The sequence below is a fragment of the Calypte anna genome, chromosome 5A (genome assembly GCF_003957555.1).
Source record: "Calypte anna isolate BGI_N300 chromosome 5A, bCalAnn1_v1.p, whole genome shotgun sequence".
In the NCBI taxonomy this organism is placed as follows: domain Eukaryota; kingdom Metazoa; phylum Chordata; class Aves; order Apodiformes; family Trochilidae; genus Calypte; species Calypte anna.
The window spans coordinates 17,647,186-17,668,129 of NC_044251.1; the positions used below are offsets into that span (position 1 = coordinate 17,647,186).

A 20,944-nucleotide genomic window follows, 5' to 3' on the forward strand; every position below is an offset into this window, starting at 1 on the left:
TGCCAGAGAGACAATGCACGGTGGAAATAAAACTTTGTTGGTGGACAATGCCTTGTTTTGTGTTGATTTACAACACAAAATTAAGGAGGCTTTAAGTAATTCTCTCTTTGGAGAGCAGACATTACCCCAAGACTAGTGAGCTGCCTAAAAATCAATCCAATATTACTACTATTTTTTAAAGCCACAATCAAGAAGCTGCTGGAGACTAATAAGATTGCAGGCTAGACCCTTAAAGGGATTTAGGTGCTTTACTTACTACCGAAATCTGGGCAGAAGGCCAGAGTTTTTCCCCAGCCTCCCCCATGTAATGTGTTCTCTTAGCAGAACATGTGCTTTAACTCCAAGACATTGATGCATTAGTTATTTATTTATTTACAGCGTGCACCTTGTGCAACTGCAATTCACGGAGTCCCTGGGGATGAAGAAGTAGTACAATTCCCACAGAATCCAAAAGTACTGGACACACTGGAGCTAAACTTTATGAAAAGAGGGGGAAAAAAAGTTTTCTAGTAGCTAAGGGAGAAAAGCAGAGGTGAAATATCCTTTTTCCTGGCATGGTGAATATTTGAATGAAACCTTAAACAATGAAAGGAAATCATTGTGGTCCTCCTAGAGCCTGTTGAAACGATATCAGGCTTTATCAGAGCACTGGTTGGAGCAGCTCCAGAGCTGATCAAGCTGGCCTCAGCAGGGATTCCAGCTGTTAGCACTACTTTTGGATTCATTCAAAGCAAACAAGAAACAGGAGATGAGATGCGTGACCCAGACTTAATTTAGGTAATTGGTGAACACTGCTATTTGCTAGTTTAGTGCACAGGCTACTTACAAAAGCTGGAGGCTGGATCATAATAAGCAAACCATTTATCAGGTGAGCGAGTGAATGTTTCCTACACTTTTTCAGATATTGTGCCCACTTTGAGCACACTTTGGTTTTGGAAGCATCACCCTTCATTAACCAGCTCCAAACCTAAATTAACTATAGCAGGCAGTATTGAGCAGGAACTTAGCTTCTTCCCCTACCTCTCTCCCCCCTCCCCCCCCAAAATACAATCTATTACAATGGCTGCTGGTTGGCTTAACTTTCCAGTGTAAGTACTCAGAGCAAATCTCAGCAACACTTCCCCCCTATTTTAAGTTAAAACAGATGAATCTGTCTTATATCACAGCTGTATGGTTAATATATAGGGATATATGCCTTTACAATAATACACACACACACCACAGTTTGAAGACCAGTGCTCTGGTGGTCTAGTTGACAGTCATAAATTAAAGCCTACAGGACTTGTAAAATGAAAAGCAAATCATCAAGGCTGCAGTTTCTGTAATGGCTTTTTTTCAGAGATGCTGTGTTTCCCAAGAGGGTACAAATCAACCGCTGGTTAAACAAGCAGTAATTACCAGCTTTAGTAAGGAGCCAGGAATCATCAGTAAATTCCATGTTGCACAGAAGCTTGCAAAAATAAGTTATTCATCATTCAGTTTAAGTATTATACTCAAGTCAGCCAGAGAAATCTGCAAGTAAAACTGCAGGACACCAGCAAAGTTTGGAGGCAGATAAAAACCCAATTCCATTGAGAGGATTTTTCCGTTTCCCAGTACTCCTAGCAAGGCAAAAAACAAATTCTCTCCACTGATAGCCAAGACCATGCTGTGAGGCATCATCCTGCTACATTTCACGAAATAAGCAGCAGTGGAATGGACTGATCCTTGGATCAAAACACTTCAAAGCTAGAAGGTGCTCTAAGTGGAAAGGCACACTGCCTAACAGAAAGCAGTGATGACAGCCATTCAGAAGGAGATGCTCTCCACACCTGTTAGCACTAAGCCAGGGCCCTAATGTATCAGTGCAGACTGTATAAGTGGTATTTTAGCCCTATACTGATCCTGTATTTTCCTCTCAGAACGAGGATGACCTCTGGAACCAGCAGAGAAAATCTTGATCTGCATCACTCTACTCTACCAATACCAACTGCTCTTGCAGATTAAGCTAAAGACTATACAATATATTTTTCGATTTCTGTACTAGATTTGTCCTGTACATTGTTGAACATCTTATAATTCTGATCCAGAGCATAGATCAGCCCTGTGTACAGTCTATACACCAAACAGTTAAATTAAAAAATTACTTGTAATGTCTGTTAGATGATAGAATGGTTTGGGTTGGAAGGGACCTTGAAGATCACACAGTTCCACCCCCCATGACACAGGCAGGGACACCTTGCACTAGACCAGGTTGCTCAAAGCCCCATCCAACCTGGCCTTGAACACTTGCAGGGATGAGGCATCTTCCCTGGGCAACCTGTGCCAGTGTCTCACAACCTTCATACCAAAGAATGTTTTGCCAACATCTAGCCTAAATTTACCCCCTTCCAGCTTAAACCATTACCCCTTGTCTTATAACTACACGCCCTTGCGAAAAGTCCCTCTTCACCTCTTTTGTAGGCCCCCTACAGAGGAAAAGTAATATATAGACACAAAACAATGGTCATCTACAATATCACCATGATGACTGTCTAGAAAACCAAGATGTTAATAAGAATTAATTCTACTATGATAGCCACTGCAGCTTTGATACATTTTTTTTATTTGGCGGTATGCTTCCAGTTTCCCCCAATTTCAGTCCAATTTGTGGCTATCAGTCCTGAACTTGAGCACAAACTAAAAAAATCCCTTGACCAGAATTTAATAAATGAGGAATACCAAGATTCATTTGGTCAATTCAGCTCTGAGTGCATATTGTACTCACCCTGATTTTAGTGTGTAGGCACACAGAGTCTGTACAGCCAGAAAGGGAAAGGGACACAGCATGCTCTGCATTAAAAGAACATGAGTAGTCCGACATTTCATGATCAAAGACAAGGGATTCGCAATTGAGGCTTGTCTGACACACAGGCACAACGGGGTGTTTCTTAAGTACTTTCTTGTTGCACCCAATCGTGCCCAAGTGTTTTCTACCATGTAGTTTATAATGGTTAGGTATAAAATATTCATGAACATTATTAAATATTAGTTTGTTTGAATTTATGAAAGTTAAAATGCTCAGCTGCTATACTGAAGCATGAACTAAGAAAAATGGTCTAATTTAATAGAGATGGGAGGGAACTGAGGGAAGAAAATTATGTTAAAACAGAAAAAAAAAACCCCACCCAAACAAACCAGAGACATTAACTTCATGCCTGTTAGTAAGGGAATCACCAGTTCCAAGGGGAAGGTGAAACCCTACTTGCTTCAGTCATGCAAAACATGAAACAGGCTTTAGTGGCAGTACTGCATGAGAAACCAGTACCTCATTTCCTCCCCCATAACTTGTCAGTGTTCAGTCAAACAGCTGTTGGATTTATGGAGCTAAACTCAGCACCTCCTCTTTGATCAGCTTCTTGCTCAGAGGTGGAAGGAAGAGAGGGTAAAGGTTGTGTGAGGAGGGAGACTGTTTTTAGAAATGAAGAAACACTGGGCAAGCTGCTAGAATTTGGCAAGGCAAGACACATGCATCTTTTCACTTCAACATTTATTTTCACACAGAGACCTAAACTGAAGCCATACAGAAGTCATCTGAAAAGCAAGAAAGCCAACAGAAATAACAATAAAACCCTGGGGCATTTACTTCTTTTATGAAGCCCAAAGCAGATCAAACTCCACAACTGCAGCCACCAGCACAGTTTGCTGAATGCCTTCTTCATTAGCTTGCAGAAGCAGTCCTACACAAGCAAGGTTTCCTGGATGCAGGTTACAAGTGTCTACTGAAAGGCCAAACAAGCCATGGCAAACAAGACATGAAAGACTGATAGGACCCTGTACCAGTAGGTGACTCCTCTCTGGAGAACTGTTCCTGGACAGACTGACATGATCACAGCTACTTTTGCTTCTTGCTCCTGGATCATGTCAGCAACCTTGAACATTTGACAGGAAAGGAGAAGACATTCCTATGGCCAGAAATGCAGCCACATGAATGAAAATACATTCATTCTCAACTTTTCTCATCTCAGGAGCACAATGCTCCTGTTGGTTTCACAATGTCCAAAATAATACTTCCCTGCTGGGCAAGTAGTTAGAACTGTTAAAAAATCCTGTTTTCATGGTTAGCATTCCAGCAAGGGGGCCTGCTACTTGCTTATGCCCACACATAGGTGACCTTTACCATCAGACTCAGATCTCCTAAGAGCTGGAAACCTCATTTCCCCCTTTTTATTCTGTTTGGTCTTTTCCAGACACCACTGTATTTTGATTATGGCTTCCAGGGGCACAGAGGCACATTTTTGAGAATTTCTTCAAGGAACAGCCTGAGAATGGGAATTGTGGGAAAGACTGCTACTCTCATCTGCAAGGAAAAGATGCAAAGATACTGGTTCATCTTTGCTCAGCAACAAAAGGCTATAACAAAAAGGCTGTAATTACCCAGTATTATTCTAACTACCCTAAGATGGAAACTTCCTGCTTACAGAATCTCTTCTAGAACTAAGGGTAGAAACAAAGAACTACACATGAAAGCTCTGTTCATGGATTATCTCCATGCTAGACAGCTGTTGATGACTGGCATATTGCATAGCGGTAGCTCAGCAGCCTATAAAAAGTTTTCAAATCTTGTGGAATCTGTCTGTAAGGAAGCTAGATCACAGAATGATGCTGCTTTAAAAGGGAGCTCCCTGTTAAATGAATCTGTGATGAGGCTTAAGAAGGTTCACTAATGACTGGCAACAAAATTTAATTCTTCATGGCCTATTAACAAGACGAACAGCTTCAGCTTGTGACTATTTTTATTTTTTTACTTAGCAGATAAATCTGAATGCCCTTCAAGCTGGCTGCCGGGGCACTGCTGCTATGAAGTGGGAAGGCATGGAACTGCCATGCCTGGTGTCAGCAGTGGCTGTCCATGGCTGCCAAGAGAACAGGGAGCATTTGCAAAACAAGTACTGGAGACAGTGGCGAGTTTTGTTGCTGGATACTCCCTGGGTTCCTAAAGTGAAGAGGCAATTCAGGAAACTGTGAAAGGACCTGAAAGAGGAGAAGTTTCTCCAGACTTTCAAGGAGATACTTGTGATTTCCTAGGCAAAAGAGTATCAAGCATTCATTTTCCTCTTCATACAATCTACATAGCTTTGGGGAGTTTTGTTGTTGTTTTGGTTTTTTGTTTGTTTGCTTGTTTGTTTTTAAAGCTAAGTATAGAACATCTCTCACTTTCAGACCACTGCTCAAATTCTCTGTGCTTAGCCTCTGGCCACAGACAAGAAAAAACAGAGCACTGTAATTTCAGGAAACAAATCCAAAATTGCCATAGGATCACAGCTGTCCTTACACAGAGCACCTTTGTCTCTTCTAATAAGTAACAGGATTTACCTCCTTCCTTTTACGTTTAATTAACCTGCATCTTTCTGCATGTACATCAGTTAGGACTTCTCTTGTCTTTTGCAACGGTAAAAAACAGGTAAGATTTTTATTTTCATCCTCCTCCGACCTAAAACTACATTTCAGGCTGCAGCGTTACTTGGTCATCGTGCCCGGCATGCACGCAGAGACCACGCAGCTTCAGAGGAGATGAGTGAGCTGTGAAGAGCAGCAGCAATACCATCACAGCCAGACCTGAAATCTAAAAGGCTATTGCCAGCGAATTAGTTCAGCCAAGGATATTCAGATTAAGTCTCCAATTAGCAGCTGTAAACAAGCGCGGTGCATTAATGTATCAATAAAGGCTGTTTCAGTTTAGAGAGACCGCTGGCCCCTGCGCCGCTGAGCCCTGGCTTGAGGCCAGCGAGCTGATGGCTTAACGACAGCGCTACGTGCGGAGCGTGAGGCCACCGGCGATCAAACGCAAACTTCACTCCAGAGCACACTTCACAAGAGCAACCGTGGAGGGAAGAGGGGGAAACCCACGCACACTGCACACAGACGCTGCTCAAGGCTTTTCTCTGTTCTGGTTCTCACTGGTCTCCTTCCCCCTCCTACTGCACGCACAGAGGCGTACATGCTTATTTCCCACACTTTAAAAGCATAAGTAAATTACCGTTTAATTAAATCTTAGGCTTATTTTCGCCTGTTCTTGAAGCCCTCTTTCATCGCCCAGAAAACTCTTTCAGTCTCCTCCTCTCCCCCAAGAGCCAAACCTGGATGAGCCGCGCTAACGAGAAAGCATCCCAAGCAATCAATGCAGATGGAGAAAGCATCCCCTGTAATGAGTCCCAGGGGACACGGTGACAAGCGCCACCCCCGCAGAAAAGCAAATTCATAAGTAAGTGCAGGCTCATTAAGGAAATCTGTAAGGACCGTCCTTGGATATTCAGATTCTCAGTGGGGAATACAGGCATAGTAACCAGCACAGACACACTCCACAGAATATCCTCATCTGAGTGTTAGAAAGATAATTTCATAGTACCTTAAATATATTTTTCTTTTTTTTGTCAGCACTTAAGACCTTTACAGTTCTGCTATTAATCACCCAGACGATTACATCACTTTTTTTTTCTTTCCTGCAACGATTAAAGAGCTCTACGTAATTTTTTTTTACTATTATTCACTTATTTTTCGCCCATGAACCCAGAATGAATGAGCAACACTGCCCATAAGACCCATCAGCTCACATGTGGTAGGCAGCACCCCCTCATACTTCCCATGAGCATTTCACACAGGCAGAGGAGGTGACAAGCCTCCATCTTGAAGTGGACATGCCAAGGGGGCAGGGATGCCCCAGCCACTCAGCACAGTCCCTCCTTAGGGCCACTGCCCAGGACAACTCTAGTGGCCTTGCCTGCTCCAGCCACAGCAGAGGCAGCACCACATCAGGGAGATATTTTTCTTGTTCCCCTTTGGCTCAGTGAAAGTCTCTGATGCCAGATAGGAAGGCAGGGCTCAGACTAGTGCTGTCACATTTGGTGGGTACCACAAATATGCCTCAAGGGTCTTAACAAAACTGTCAGTCACCTGAGCTTCTGAGGCTCCTAAGACATTACTGCCCAACATAAACAGAGAGATGAAGGGTTCTCAAGTGTTTGTTATCACAACGGTAGCACCAAATCAAGGGTAACTGATAAGACCTGTTATCTCCTACATTAATTCTGGAAGGAAGCCGTTTCACTTACCCCCACCTGTCTTTTGTTCCCCTGCCACCTTTTCAGAGGACTTTTATTAGTACAATAATTCCTGCAAATGATTTTGTGCAGATTAGTATTTGGGGGGTAAAACATTAAAATTGCCTATAATAAATTACCATCAGAAATAATTTCTGCTATGCTTAAAAAGCATGCACAAAATTACCTCTAAGGCTTTCCCTGCACATGAAGTTGTATTGCCGTGACTACATGTGGATATTACAACAGTACAATCCTTCCAAGTGTGGGTGCTATTAAAAGGGATGAACATGGATACAGTGATACAGCATCTTTTCATGCAGGAAGGAAAACAAGCTATTCAGATTCAAGGTAATTTAGTAATAAAATAGCTATACACCTCTTCTAAGCTTAGGCAATAAATACATACTAGTAAAAAAATAAGGTAAATAAACCCTTAAGTGTTGCATCGCCTGCCCTCTGCACCATCTCCAGTGTTGGTACATGAGCGTGTAAACAGAAACCAGGCAACTCCAAGCAAAGAAAGCATGCAGAGAGACAGACGTGCATGCACACAACAAACTGAGCTCCAGCCTTACATTTGTGCATCTTAAAGCTTTTCACAAAAGCTCCCCCAAGGAAGCCCGGTCCTAAACCCAGCTGCGAGGCAACATCACACTTTGGATTTGAAAGCGAGCTGCTGGATTCCCACTTTTTACCACTGGTCAAGCCTCTCCCACGGATTTATGCTGCCACCACCTGACAGAAGAGACCGGCCCTGCAGGCTGGCTGCGGAGCTGCCAGGGGCTTTGCCCTGCCAGCCGGGGGACACGGCCGTCCCGGAGAGTGTCCCCGCTCACCCCCGGGGATCTGCATCACCACAGCTCCCGCTGGAGCTTTACCCAGACGTTCTCACTGATGCTTAATGAAGCAACAGCCCTTGGGAGGTTTCTTAAGAAATAGTTGGGACTGGGGCTTTAAGTGATACCGTGCTTCAGCATTTAAGGTAGTTTTTGCAGGAAGCACAGCAACTACTGAGCAGGGAGGTGGTCTCTCTGGTGTGGGTTCAGGATGTTTCCTGAGGATGCAGAAAGCCAGGAGAGGTCTTTCTGGCTCTGTTCCCTCCTTTTTCCTCTTCCTTTCCAAAACTTTTCCTCTCTGGCAGCCAGTGTGATGAAAGCAGCATGTACTCAGAGCAACCAGAGGGCTGGCCAGGGATGAGCCAAAATAGAGGTTGGGTGGGGGCTGTTCTCCCCAGATGCTAGCAGGTTGAGTGACCAAAAGAAGCAAACCTTGTTCCTGTTCCCTGGGATGGAATGTGAGATGGTGTCTGTACAGGCTGTAGGTGGGGTAGGAAACCCTTTAATGAGGGGGGCTGTTGGCTTTGCTAGAGGCACGGCGCACGAGGGCAACACTGTGGTGGGAGACACGGCAGAGAAAGGCAGCACAGATACTTGGAGGACCTTCACTGACAAATCCTCTCATTGCTCTTCCGTGAAGAGGAAGTCTGTAAAAAGAGTTAACCAGTGACCCTTCCTGTTGGCCGGCTTCAGAGACACCATGCACATGCTCCACAGACAACGGAAGACACAGGACAAGTTCATTCAGGGAAGTGGAGACATTAGTAAAGACTGTAAAGAACAGAGTCATCAATACATCCTGGGGGACCCTCTTCTGCTTGTGCACATTTAGTCATATGCCATGGTTTGTACTCCTTAATTAGAGGGACACATTACAGAGAATTTGAGAAGCTTCTCTTTTTCCCACTTACCAAACTAATTCTACCAGATTTCCTACGGGAAATCAGAAGTGGAAGATGCAGTTACACATACAGTCTTCAACAGCAAGCACAATACCCTCAGACTGTTAACAACCTAGGAATAAGCAAGTTGAGGACTAATTGATACTTCGCTTCTCTCCTTTTATTTATTTTTTTTTTAATAATTCCTCTCTCAAATTCCCCTGGTTCTGCATCAATTTTCTACCAACACAGCCCAGCAAGGGTCTGACCACCCGTTCAGGGTGGGTTTCCCAGCCTGCACTGACTAGCACCTCTCCCTGTTTGTATTACTGGAATAACTGCTACTGTTAATGGTGTAAGACAGGTTTGTTGCAAGACAGTCAATAGCAAGGGTCAGATAAAAGTTCTAACTGCTATCAATAACTTCCATCGAGCAAGGCTCCTTGTTACCTCTCAAGACACCATGTAAAACATGCCCCATATTTTGAATCTAAAAAAACCTGTAGGCAGAGACTGGAGACAATACAAGAAAGCACTGCAACTTTTGCTGAAGTCTTCTGAGGATATTCTAGCATAGCCTAAGCCAGGCACCAGTGGATGTGCTTCAGTTCCACTGATTTCAAAGAGCCTCCAAAAAAAAAAAAAGAAAAGGTACTTAAGTAAATTGCTGAACTAGGGCCAAAATTTAAAAAACATTTGCCTTATCAATTTGTATTTAAAAAGTTATAGTGCAGGAAGATATAAGCCATGATTAATTATTAAGATATATAGACAAGAAAAATGCTAGCATATTTCTTGTTTGGATTTTCAGGTCCAAAAAGAAAGCACAGACAAGAAGCTATTGTGAGCAAAGGATTCACATGAACTAGATATACACAAGACTCAAAATGGTTACCATTTTGCTACAAGTAGGATGCAATTCCCTGGTGTTTGGCTAAAGGCTTTGGACAAACCGCTTCTGACTGGAAGCACTGACTGGTGCAGATAGTGTACTCCTGTAACTTCCACTGCTCATTTTAAACTGGGTGGCTGGTGGCATGAACATTTAGTAAGCCTTCATGGAACCCTTATGGACAGCAAAGTCTCTTGAATTACTTTATTTGTGAAAAAACAGAGAAACAAGTAGCTTATTTAGTCCACTGCTTTCTGTTAGATGTTTTGCATGATGGCACTATGTTTCTTTTCTACTAATCTTATCAAAACACAATTGACAAGAGAAAAAAAATTAAAGTAGGGGGGAAAAAAAGCTCTCGTGTCACTGAGAGATAGTAAATGTATATGTGTGAGTAAGGGATGGAGGAGAAATGGGTTCTCCTCCCCCTCTATTCTGCATTGGTGAGGCCGCACCTGGAGTATTGTGTCCAGTTCTGGGCCCCTCAGTTCAAGAAGGACAGGGAAGTGCTTGAAAGAGTCCAGCGCAGAGCTACTAAGATGATTAAGGGGATGGAACATCTCCCTTATGAGGAAAGGCTGAGGGAGCTGGGTCTCTTTAGTCTGGAGAAAAGGAGACTGAGGGGTGACCTCATCAATGTTTTCAAATATGTAAGGGGTGAGTGTCAAGGAGATGGAGTTAGGCTCTTCTCAGTGGTGACCAGTGATAGGACAAGGGGTAATGGATGTAAATTGGAGCACAGGAGGTTCAAGTTGAATATCCGGAAAAATTTTTTTACTGTAAGGGTGACAGAGCCCTGGAACAGGCTGCCCAGGGGGGTCGTGGAGTCTCCTTCACTGGAGACATTCAAAACCCGTCTGGACACGTTCCTATGCGAGGTACTCTAGGTGGCCCTGCTCTGACAGGGGGCGTTGGACTAGATGATCTTTCAAGGTCCCTTCCAACCCCTATGATTCTATGATTCACAGCTCTTTCCACACTCAGAGGAACAGTCAGGAGCGGTGTGCTGACGGGATGAGATGCCTGTGAATAGTTTGAATAGTAGGAGATAGATGGTCTACTTGGCATGAGCCTCCTTCATCTGATCTCTTGCTTCACCTCACTGCCTGCACAGCTAGAGAGACCTTCCTGCTTTTCTGACCAATTCTCTGTCATCTCTTTTCAAAGCAACAAAAACAAATTGCTATGTCACACTACACACTGATCAAAATCTTCTGTCGCGTCCCTCACATTCTGTGCTGATACATCAATTACTCACCCTGAAGCCCAGCACAGGGCCCATCAGCTGCCCCAGGCACAGATACTAGAAGCGGTTCCCAAAACACCTCTATCCAAGAACTCCTCCGCTAATCCAATAAAACCTGTTCACTGAAGCTTAGGGAGTCCTGTGCTGCTGGCAGCTTTCTAACAACATTTCAGTCTTCAGCTCTGAGACAGAAGAACTACAGTCATGATAAATCCAACTCAGAGCTTCAAATTCCCTCCAGCTGATATGCACACATCCTCCTCCTCCAAAAATCTGAAACCAGCAACACTTACTTGCAAGCTTTCCTTAAGGCCTGACCTCCTCATTCTCACAAGCCATCCACTGCAAGATGGATGAGCAACATGTGACCTGCTGGTGCCAAAGGACCACTTGCCCTTGACATATTACACAAAAGGTAAAGGCAATCCAACTGAAACAGGAGAAGGAGAAAACTTTTCAAAATGCGAACACCCAGGGGAAAAAAAAAATTATAAAAGTACTTTGACTTTGTAAGAGTCATCTTGAAACATTTGATAAAAATATTGATCTCTGCCAAGTGTATCCAGTGTATTGAGCAAACATCAAGATTTCACCTGATTAAAAATGTATTCATGCTTGGGTCATTGAGATTTTTGCCTTCACCCTCTAACTCACCTCTTCCACATATTGAAAAGAATTGCTGAGGGACTACAGATACTGATGAACCTCTCCATCACCACCACCCCAGGGAAAAAAAAAATCTGTGCAGCATAGGAGAAAGAAGAGGGACAAAACACTTTCATGTATTAAAATCAAACAAATTGCTCAGGAAGCAACATGCAGAGTAATGCTGCATTACCTAAGCAACTATGCAGATAAGTGTGGAAGTCACAGAACCATATAATGGTTTGGGTTAGAAGGGACCTTAAAGATCATCTAGTTCCAAGGCCCCTGACATGGGCAGGGACACCTACCACTGATCAGATTGCTCAAGGTCCCAAGAAGACAAAATAATAGTTTACTGTGAAATCAAATTGAGAAACTGGAGTTAATGCAGGCAGCTGAAATTCTTAATGCAAAGAAAGAAGTTAATTTTTACTGTGCACAGGCTGTCCTGCATCAGTGTGGTGAGCATCCATGCAGCTCCCTTTAAATGTATATTTATTAGCAGTGGGCTGTAATAAACTGAATTATTCATTAATAATTACCTTGGGAAAAGGCTGTGTACAAGTATTAATAGGAAGGACTAGCTCCACTCCCTCCTTAAATGCAAGCTCAGCGGGAGGGGACAATGAACTCTGAATCTTGCTGTTTTCCCTGGTGGCTTTCCACCCCTGCGAGTCCAAAGGACAAAGACTCCCCATATCCAGAGGCAGTAATGTCATCTGTATTAGTGTCTCTCCACAATGATGGAAGGCTTACAGTGACACTGACTGAGCCAAGAGCCCTCATACCAAAACAAAATAAAATATGAAGCAGCACATATTTGGGCTTGGGAGTAACAGGGACACTGGCAAGCACATCAGTAGGGCTACCAATGCCCATCTCTGGCTTTAAGAGCTGAGGCAGTGGTACTGGAAAAGACTGGTACCAGTCCAATGGATAACAAGACATTAAGGAAAACATGCTACTAGTATGGGAAAGGTTATGGAAAACCTCACTGCTTTGCTATCATTGTATAAGGCTAGAGTCTAGGAACACTCATTAAAGACTGAGTGCAAAACTACAGACAATAAAAAATAAAGGTCAAGTACCTGTGCCGATGTCACAAACATATGCAAAAACTCAGGATAAACAGACCACTCTGCTCTTCACATTGCCTCCAAGCTCAAATTATTTCCCTCTTTTTAAAGGATTAACCACCTTCTGCCTTCTACTGCAACTGCAACTGTAAAGCACATGGACTGGCCCCTAACACAGTGTAGGAAAGGCTGCTGGGTGGTCAGACTTTTTCACAAGAGGGAAAGGAGAACCAACAGCATCCTCCTGGTTGCCAAAGGCTCTGGTGTAACACACACTGAAGAGTTTTTCCACTGTCTATCATGCAGTATATCTACCAGTCTACTACACTCAGGTTCTTAAGAGTGATGATATGCAGCAGGTGCTGAATTCAAGCTGCTTGTAAATTCAACACAAACACTGATCCATAGATGTTACCCACATTTCTGAACCTACTCACAGATATGTGTACCACTGCCTGTAAAATATTTCTTCAGTTCTCTCTTCCTGATAAGTGAAGAAGCAATCTGAAAGATTCTCCAAGTGGCCTCTTTCAGAGAAGAAGTATCTTCTGAAAGTTCCAAAAAGTCATTGACAATAATTTGATGAAAAGCAAACAAGAACTAATATGCCCAGGTTTATAGTCATTTAATGCTCTGATTGCCAAGTAAAAATTATACATTCCTGTGTATAATTAACCAGGCTAACTAATCTTGCTTGACAAACACAGATATAAACATCAGTTTTGACACCAAGCCAAAGCAACCAGTCTAGGATCTGTGCCAATGCTGAATTCCTCAGTCTGATATCATAAAATGACTTGTCTGTTGTATTTACAGTTCCAGTGGCTCTGGACCCTGCCGGCAGCCAGCCAGAAGAACAGATTTGAACTTACCCATTATGCCAAAACATGTGCATTTGATTAGAAGAAAGAGAAATTATGCATATTTCTTCTGCATGGTGGTATTCATCAGACCTCCCATTATAAACTAATTGCAAGGCATGCTGTTCCACAAGTATCAAAAATCCCTTGTAACACAGAATAAACCAGTATATTTCTATAGGCAGTATTGCTTTTCAGCTCTACAGACAGTTTGCTGCTACCTTGCTCCTTACATCCACACCTCAGATCAGAAAATGCAGCATTTCACTCTGAGTTTTAAGTGCAAAGGACAGAATTTGAATACTATAGAACAGAAATTTTCTTTCTTCATATAGAAGTGCAAAAACACCTCACCTCATTACATGAGTTATGAGGGACTCAGTAAAACCCCTCAACTCAAGCCGGTGACATTCCTCCATTTCTTCAGTTCTCAGGAACAGAAACTTGGTAACAACCTGGCAGACAGACCATGTTCCAAAACCTACCTAAGAACCCCCCATCATGTGGTAGGCATCTGCTCCAGTTTTCAGCAAACACTCGTTAGCCATGAAGTGCCACCACAAAAGACCTATGTCTCCTGTGATAGTCAAAGAGGGGTGGGATGAACAGGGAGGTGGCATGGCTACAAGCAGAGGATGCAGAAAACATCGCATTAAAAAAAGAGAAAGGTCCATGCAGAGATTTTGAAGCAAGTTTTCAAAAGGGTTCACATACCACAGAGACTTCTAAATTAACTAATGTCATGCTGAAAACATTTTTTTAACATTAGGTCACACTTATATGAAACTGAATGTGAGCACTTGGGTTCTGAGCTAAAAACATCAGTCATGGGCTTCCTTCAACAGAGGTCAACCCTTATGATTATGAATTCTTGTATTTTATGCTCACAAGAGGGGCCCACTGGTGCCCATCAGGTGCCAGATGAGCTCAGGGACCTCAAAGGCAGCCCTCACATGGCTTTCAACTCATGACAGCACCCAAGAAGGTACCAGTGACGCACAGCAGGACACACTGCTGTCAGGTCTGGGGTGCAGAGTCCATGCAGGGTGCAGCCACGCCAGTTCAAAGTACCTTCCACCCCTCACCTGTGAGGACCTGCACAGCTCCCTGGCAGCACATCAGCTGCTGACTCAGCCAAGGTGGCCCAGGGCAGCAGGAGTCAATCTGGGACCCTGCCTGGCCATGAGGTCCACCAGAAGGCAACACGTGGAAGGGCGAATAGCCACAGCTCTCAGCAACAGGTGAGCTATCCAGGCATCCCATCACAAATCCACCTTTTCCACCTGCATACCAGGCAGCTGACCCGGTTCCTACCAGCCCATCCCTGTCTTCCCACAGCAAGGCCTATGGCTCACCGAGCTCTTCAGTGTTTGAGGGTGCCAAAGGGATGGACATTCCAAACTCCAGAGCATCGAGTACATCTGCAGCTTCTAACTTATATATAAAAATAATAAAAATAAACAAAACCTTTCTTATGTCTTGAAAGAGAAATTCTCCAATAGTTTTTCTTCTGAAGTATTTTCCTAGCTTGTATTTGGTTGTTTTTGGGGGGTTTGTTAAGACTGTTCCTTTTATTTATTCATAAAACAGGTATTACTATTCTACAGGGCAGGCATTTCACTGCCTACAAAACTTTATAATTGTCCTTGGAAAATTTTACATTACATGGCAAGCCCTTTTGCATTACATGGTGCCACCTCTGCACCTGAGCAATATTCATTTGCAGGTAGGCTCAAATCTTCTACAGACAGCATTGTCTACACCACCCCTCGAGCCCCCAAAAACTCCAATTAACCCCAAAAAGGGACTTTGCAACCTGAGTAGCCAGAAGCTACAGTCCATCAACCTCTCACCTGTGGTGCCCAGAGCACCACCTGACTCAGAGGAACTTCAGGTGACCAAAAGTGCACACCAGGCTCTGGCCTTGCTTTCCAGCCTAAGCCACCTGCCAGTTTTTATCCACCAAGAATCAAGCTCCAGCAGAGTGGAGACAGGTTCTCAAAACCAGACTGACCTCTGTCCTCAAAGAATCCCTCTGCACAAGAACATGAACCTGCTCACACAAAGAAGAGAACTCAATGATACCTCGATGAGGCTCTTTGCCATTTACCTACTACAAATGGGGAACCATAGTATTATTTTACTAGAAAATGGAAACTCTAGTTGAGGAGAATGCAGAAGCCAACAAGTAGTGCATTGGGTCTGTGAACAAAAGAACCCTTTAGAAGAATGTCACCTGGTTATTTTGGTCATTTAACCATGTCAGCTAATATTTTTAAACATGACTTATTCCAAAGATAGACTTGGATCACTGGTGTGCAAAGATGAAGGGTTACATTTCATTATCAGCCCACAAATGTCAACCAACAGCTTCTAAGAGTATCCAGTGCCCTTGTAAAATTGTACTTCCATCCATTCTCTTTGATGCAATATTAACTTTCTTGTAATGCTTTTGGAAGCGTTTGGAAACGTTAAAATCCTGACTCGTATCTGTCATGTAGCTACAAGGAAAGCTTCCTTTAGTGGACAGAAGTTGTTCTTGCCTTCTTGTCTGTGTGTAGCTACAAGAAAGAAAAAAAAAAAACAACAAACAAAATCAAAACAAAAAAACATGAAGCACCTCACACTATGCAGAGTAAGCTGACAGAAGTTCATTTACTAACCAAACCTCTTTGCCACTTCCAACATTTAAGATGAAGATTAAAGTCATGCTATTATTTTAAAAGCATAAACCTCTAAATAATGGTGACACTGATATTACATAGATTCATTTCCATGACAAGAGGGGTTACTATAAAGCCAAAGACTTACACTTTAAACAAATCAGTCTGTACTCTTAACCCTATCTAATACCTATATCCCAAATGAATAAACCATAGAAAGATTTGTATGTCCAGCAGACTGGTCCAGTTGCTCAGAAACACCCCACAGCCCTCCACAGTTAAGCTGTGGAAGTTTTCATCCATTTATGTCTAGAACCTTGTAGATAAAACAAAAATACACTGAATTTGAAATAGGAATATTTGTGTTTGCATTCACAAGGCTTTAGTTTTAATGGTGGAAAGGAAATAAATATCCATAGGTGACGTGGGGATCTGCATGCACTGCAGCAGTCAGTTGGTTAGTCACAGGAATGATCTTCCTGCTGAAGGCGTCCCACATCTCAGTTACAGATGGCAGCTGCTATTCCAGGGCTGTCACATTTCCATGGTATTAATTAGTATAATAAAGGGATTGGTAACTATTAAACTTCTCAGTGAAACTCCTCTGAATTTAGTTTGTTACAAACAATATTGAGTCCCTTTCAGTTCTGGACTGTTGTGTAGTACTTCCATGTGCTTTTTCGAGTCTGACACCATCCACATTAGAGCATGAGGGCCAAACAGCTCTCTTTATAGCAAGTTGTTTACTATATATTTATTAAAAATCATTCTTTCCTATCTGGAAATGATATTTGTACAAAAAACTATTGCAAAAAACCAACGAATGTCAAAATCAACTCCACAACCCAAGGTCACTCCCCAAAAGTTAGCGTTACAGCCCTCATGTTGGCTCTTTCTCCAAATACCCTGTACAAATGCAGAATCACCTCATTTCACTCCAGCCCAACTGCAATCCCCTGCTTTCTCTCACCCAGGGGCCAGCAAGCCAATGCAGCAATGCACCTTCAGCAGAAATAAGGCAGAAGTCACCCAAAGAACTAGCATGACCTTAAAGCCATGCCAAAGGAGAAGAGTTATTTTTATCTCATAACAGGCTCCCACCAAGAACAAGGGAAATCCCATCTACTCACATTTTAAGTCAAATCTACCCAAGCTTTAACTGACACTATTACTAGTAATTCAGTGGAGCTAAGCATAGAAGCAACATTTCAACCTTTTAGTATTTCCACCACTGCATTGAAGTGAGCAGGGTACATACACAGGTTTTAAAGTGTGAGCAAACAACTAGTAAACTTAACCCATGGCGTTTTCTTTGATTTCTATGAAAAAAAAAAAATCTCAGCACCACTCACACATCCCTTTAGTTCAGAGCAAGGCAGGACCAAAAGAAACACCTAACTTTATACTTTAGTAATTTTTTTTAAAAGTTTCATAATTTCTATTTCTAGCCTATTTGTAAAGGAAGTGGAACTTTTCAAAATGTGCTATATGTTCTAGAATTCAAGTCAGAAATAAAGAAATGGGGACGTTTTCAGTATTCAGTATATTGAAGAAAACTTATTCCAAGCCAGTGCGCTTTGCCACAGCAATCGGCCAATTATCCTAAACAGAAGTAATGACATTGCAAGTGCAAATAAATTTCATTAAGAAAGAAATCTATAATAGAAATGTTCTATGATACAAGCATCCTTTCCATTTATGAATTTCCATTTATTATGAGCAAGAAAGCCTAGAAAAAACAGCTCTCCTCTTCAAAAAAATGAGAAGTTGGCTGCGCTCAGACTGAGCATCCCTTCTGCTGTGTTACATCCACGAGCCAATGCAGTGCCAATAACCTCGCCAGCTGTAGGACACTGACGCGAGTCAGACCATCGAAACTACTTCGGAAAACACTTTGAACACGGGTGCAAACAACCACATAATCGGATCCAAGCGGTGCACGTGGGCAGGGAGGGTGTAGAAGCTCTTCCCCCCACCTGAAACAATCCTCCAAAGGAAAGTCGTGGTCAAGGCTTGACCTTTCCGGAGGAGTGCTCCGCGCTGGCGGTCCCCGCTCTCCGCAGCTCATGGGGGGAGCAGTTGCCAGCCGGAGGGTGCAGCCGGGCCCTGGCCCCATCACCAAAGCGCAGGTGCTGCCCGCAGCGCCCGGGATGGCACATGGGGTTACAGGCAAGGGCCTGGCCGGTTCCGCGACCACCGGAGGCCGGCGCAGACCCGACCCGGGAACCCCGATGACGCCTCGGAGCGCTGCCGGCACCGGCGGGGCGACGGACCCGCACCGGGCAGCTCCGCTGCCGCGGTCTCTTTTTAAACAACCCCTCGGCACCCGCTACCCGCGGGCAAGGGCCAGCGAGCGGCTGCCCGCCGCGGGAGCCCCCTGAGCAGCGCACGGCGCCTCCGCCCCCCGGAGCGGTGCCGCAGGACAGCCCAGCGGGGCTGCTCAAGCCACGGGCGCCCACGGTCAGCGAGTGCGCGACATGGGAGGAGCCCGTGGAAACTTTCCGCCAGGTCCCACCAAGAGCGGCGAGGCGAGTCGGTCCGGCCGGGCGGCGGTGCTTGGGGTCCGCGGCCCCTTACCTTGGACCGCTCCTTCACGTAGTACTTGCCGAGCCGGCTCCCACAGTACATCACCAGCCGGTCTATCAGCGTGAGGAGGAAGTTGATGGCTTCGCAGCCTTCCTCCGTGCCCCCGATCCACTTGATCTGGTCGCCGCGGAGATGCCGCTTGGCGACGCCGCGGCTGGGTCCGGCCAGCTGCCCGTCGGCCAGCTCTCCGTCGCGGTGCATCCTCTTCACCCGCTCCAGCACACAGTCTCCCACTACCTCCCCTAAGAAGTTGTCCAGGTAGCAGAAGCCGATGTCGTGCAAGCAGGGCACGACGTACTCGAGGGCGATTCTCTCCAGGTCCAGCCTCATGATGTGCCCCAGCGGCATGGCACTGCGGGGACGGGCGCGTCGCTGCTCTGCCGGTGACCACGTCGGGAGGCGATGCCCGCCGGGCCGCCGCCAGCCGCGCAAGGGCTCCGCCGCAGCGCGGGGCCAGCCGAGGCGAGGCGAGGCAAAACTTTGGTCGCGACGGACCGGGCAGGGCAGGGTAGGGTAGGGCACGGTTGCTCTCAGCGTCCCGAAGATACGGTGCTGCCGGAACTCCGCGTTGCTGCTGCTGCCGCCCGAGAGGTGTTGCGGGACCCCCGGGGCCGTGCGGAACCTGACGGTCGGACCGCGGCGGCAGATGGCCCCGCGCCGGTTAATGCTCCGGCTACGTGCGGGATGTGTGCTCGCCCGCTCACGCCGCGCCGCCGCACGTGGGTGGAGCCCACCCGGCACAGCGAGGCACCGAGCGGCGCAGATGGCCCCGCCCGTCGCCGCGCCCACCGCTGCCCCGACAGCCAATAGACCGCCGGGGGGGCGGGGCCTGCCCGAGGGGAACAGGCGGCGAGGGCTTCCACACGTGCGAGTGGGGGGCGTGGCCGAGGGTGGTGCAAGCCCCGCCTCCCCGCGGGGTGGGCGTGGCCAGCGCCATTGAGGAATTCTCCCCCCGCATGTCGGCGGCGCTGTGGCCTCCCGGGCCGTCCCGAACCCCTCGGAGGACACCGGCACTTGCCTCGCCCTGCTCCGCCCCCCGCAGGTCCCGGTGAAGTTCGGAAATGCCCCCGCCAGAGTTCTCCTTTTCCACCCGCCTCCCGCCGTGGCAGTTTCAGCACCAGACGGAAGTGTTTAATTGGGCGGCAGGTACAGCTTTTTTTTTTGTCTTTTTTTTTTTTTGCGAAGAGTGCACTGTTTTTTAAAAGTTTGCATACTAGTACTTCCCTTTGTTATTTACCCTCGCCAGGTTGTTTGACTTTGCTGGCGAGCAACACCTCCTGGACCGCGCAGCGCTGAGACAGCCGGAGTTAAACCGTGACAAACTTCAGTCCTCTGTTCTAAACGAAAACGCTTCTTGCCCCAGCGGTACCGCTTTTCGGTACCGCTGTCCCTGCCCCGGTCGGCCACGAATACTATCTCGGTGTCGCTCTTCAGTCTGAACGGCACGCGTGCAATTAAAGATGCACGATGAAAAGCAAAAAGTAAATAACCACTCAGCTCCGCTCCTCTCATAGCACGCAACATGCCCGGGATTTGCTGAACAAACAAACGGAGCCTCCACAGAAACCAGAATTAGAGCACAGACACAGTAAGTAGAGACGCTGTCAGTGGCCAAACCCGGCTGCAAACCTTGCGGGACGAAGCGTCCGCGCCTCACTCGCTGCCACTGAACTCCCTCGCATCACGCCCCGCGCTGAGTTCCCGACACCCTCACACAGTGAGATAGGGATTGTCAAAGGACTTTGCTTTATTTAGGCACACACTTCACATGACGTACGGTTATAATGAATAACGTAGAATTCTGAATCTTATTAATCCCTTAATGCTTCTCTGAAAATCAAGTCGGGCATAAGAGCAAGGGATGCAATATTAATTGGACGGCAAAATGTCAATGTTAGAAAATTTGGATACATTAGGAAACATTATTGTTGCATTCTTGTACTCTTCACATATTTTTGTCATGTAAAAGCCATCATGTGCCAAAATCCTTTGATATTTGTTTTTGGGTTTTTTTCCTGCCTCTTTTTCTTTTATATTCACATGCGTGAGAACAGTTCTGTGCCAGAATCAACTATTTGTAGACCCTGAACATCTATGCTTTTTATCAAGTGTAATGCTGCCATTTTGACAAGTCAAGGGCTGAGAGGGATATCACAGAATCATAGAATCATAGAATCCTTGGGGTTGGAAGGGACCTC

General features: G+C 45.3%; 1 protein-coding gene across 1 annotated transcript in view; it reads right to left on the reverse strand.

Annotated features, from left to right (window-relative positions):
• The window catches only part of EGLN3 (egl-9 family hypoxia inducible factor 3), a 31,095-nt gene extending 11,626 nt beyond the window's left edge, over positions 1-19,469 (reverse strand). The window contains exon 1 of the mRNA XM_030452225.1: positions 18,738-19,469. Coding sequence (XP_030308085.1) covers positions 18,738-19,094 — 357 coding nt within the window. The 5' untranslated portion in view covers positions 19,095-19,469. The remainder of the gene's footprint in view (positions 1-18,737) is intronic.
• Between the last annotated feature and the right edge of the window lie 1,475 nt (positions 19,470-20,944).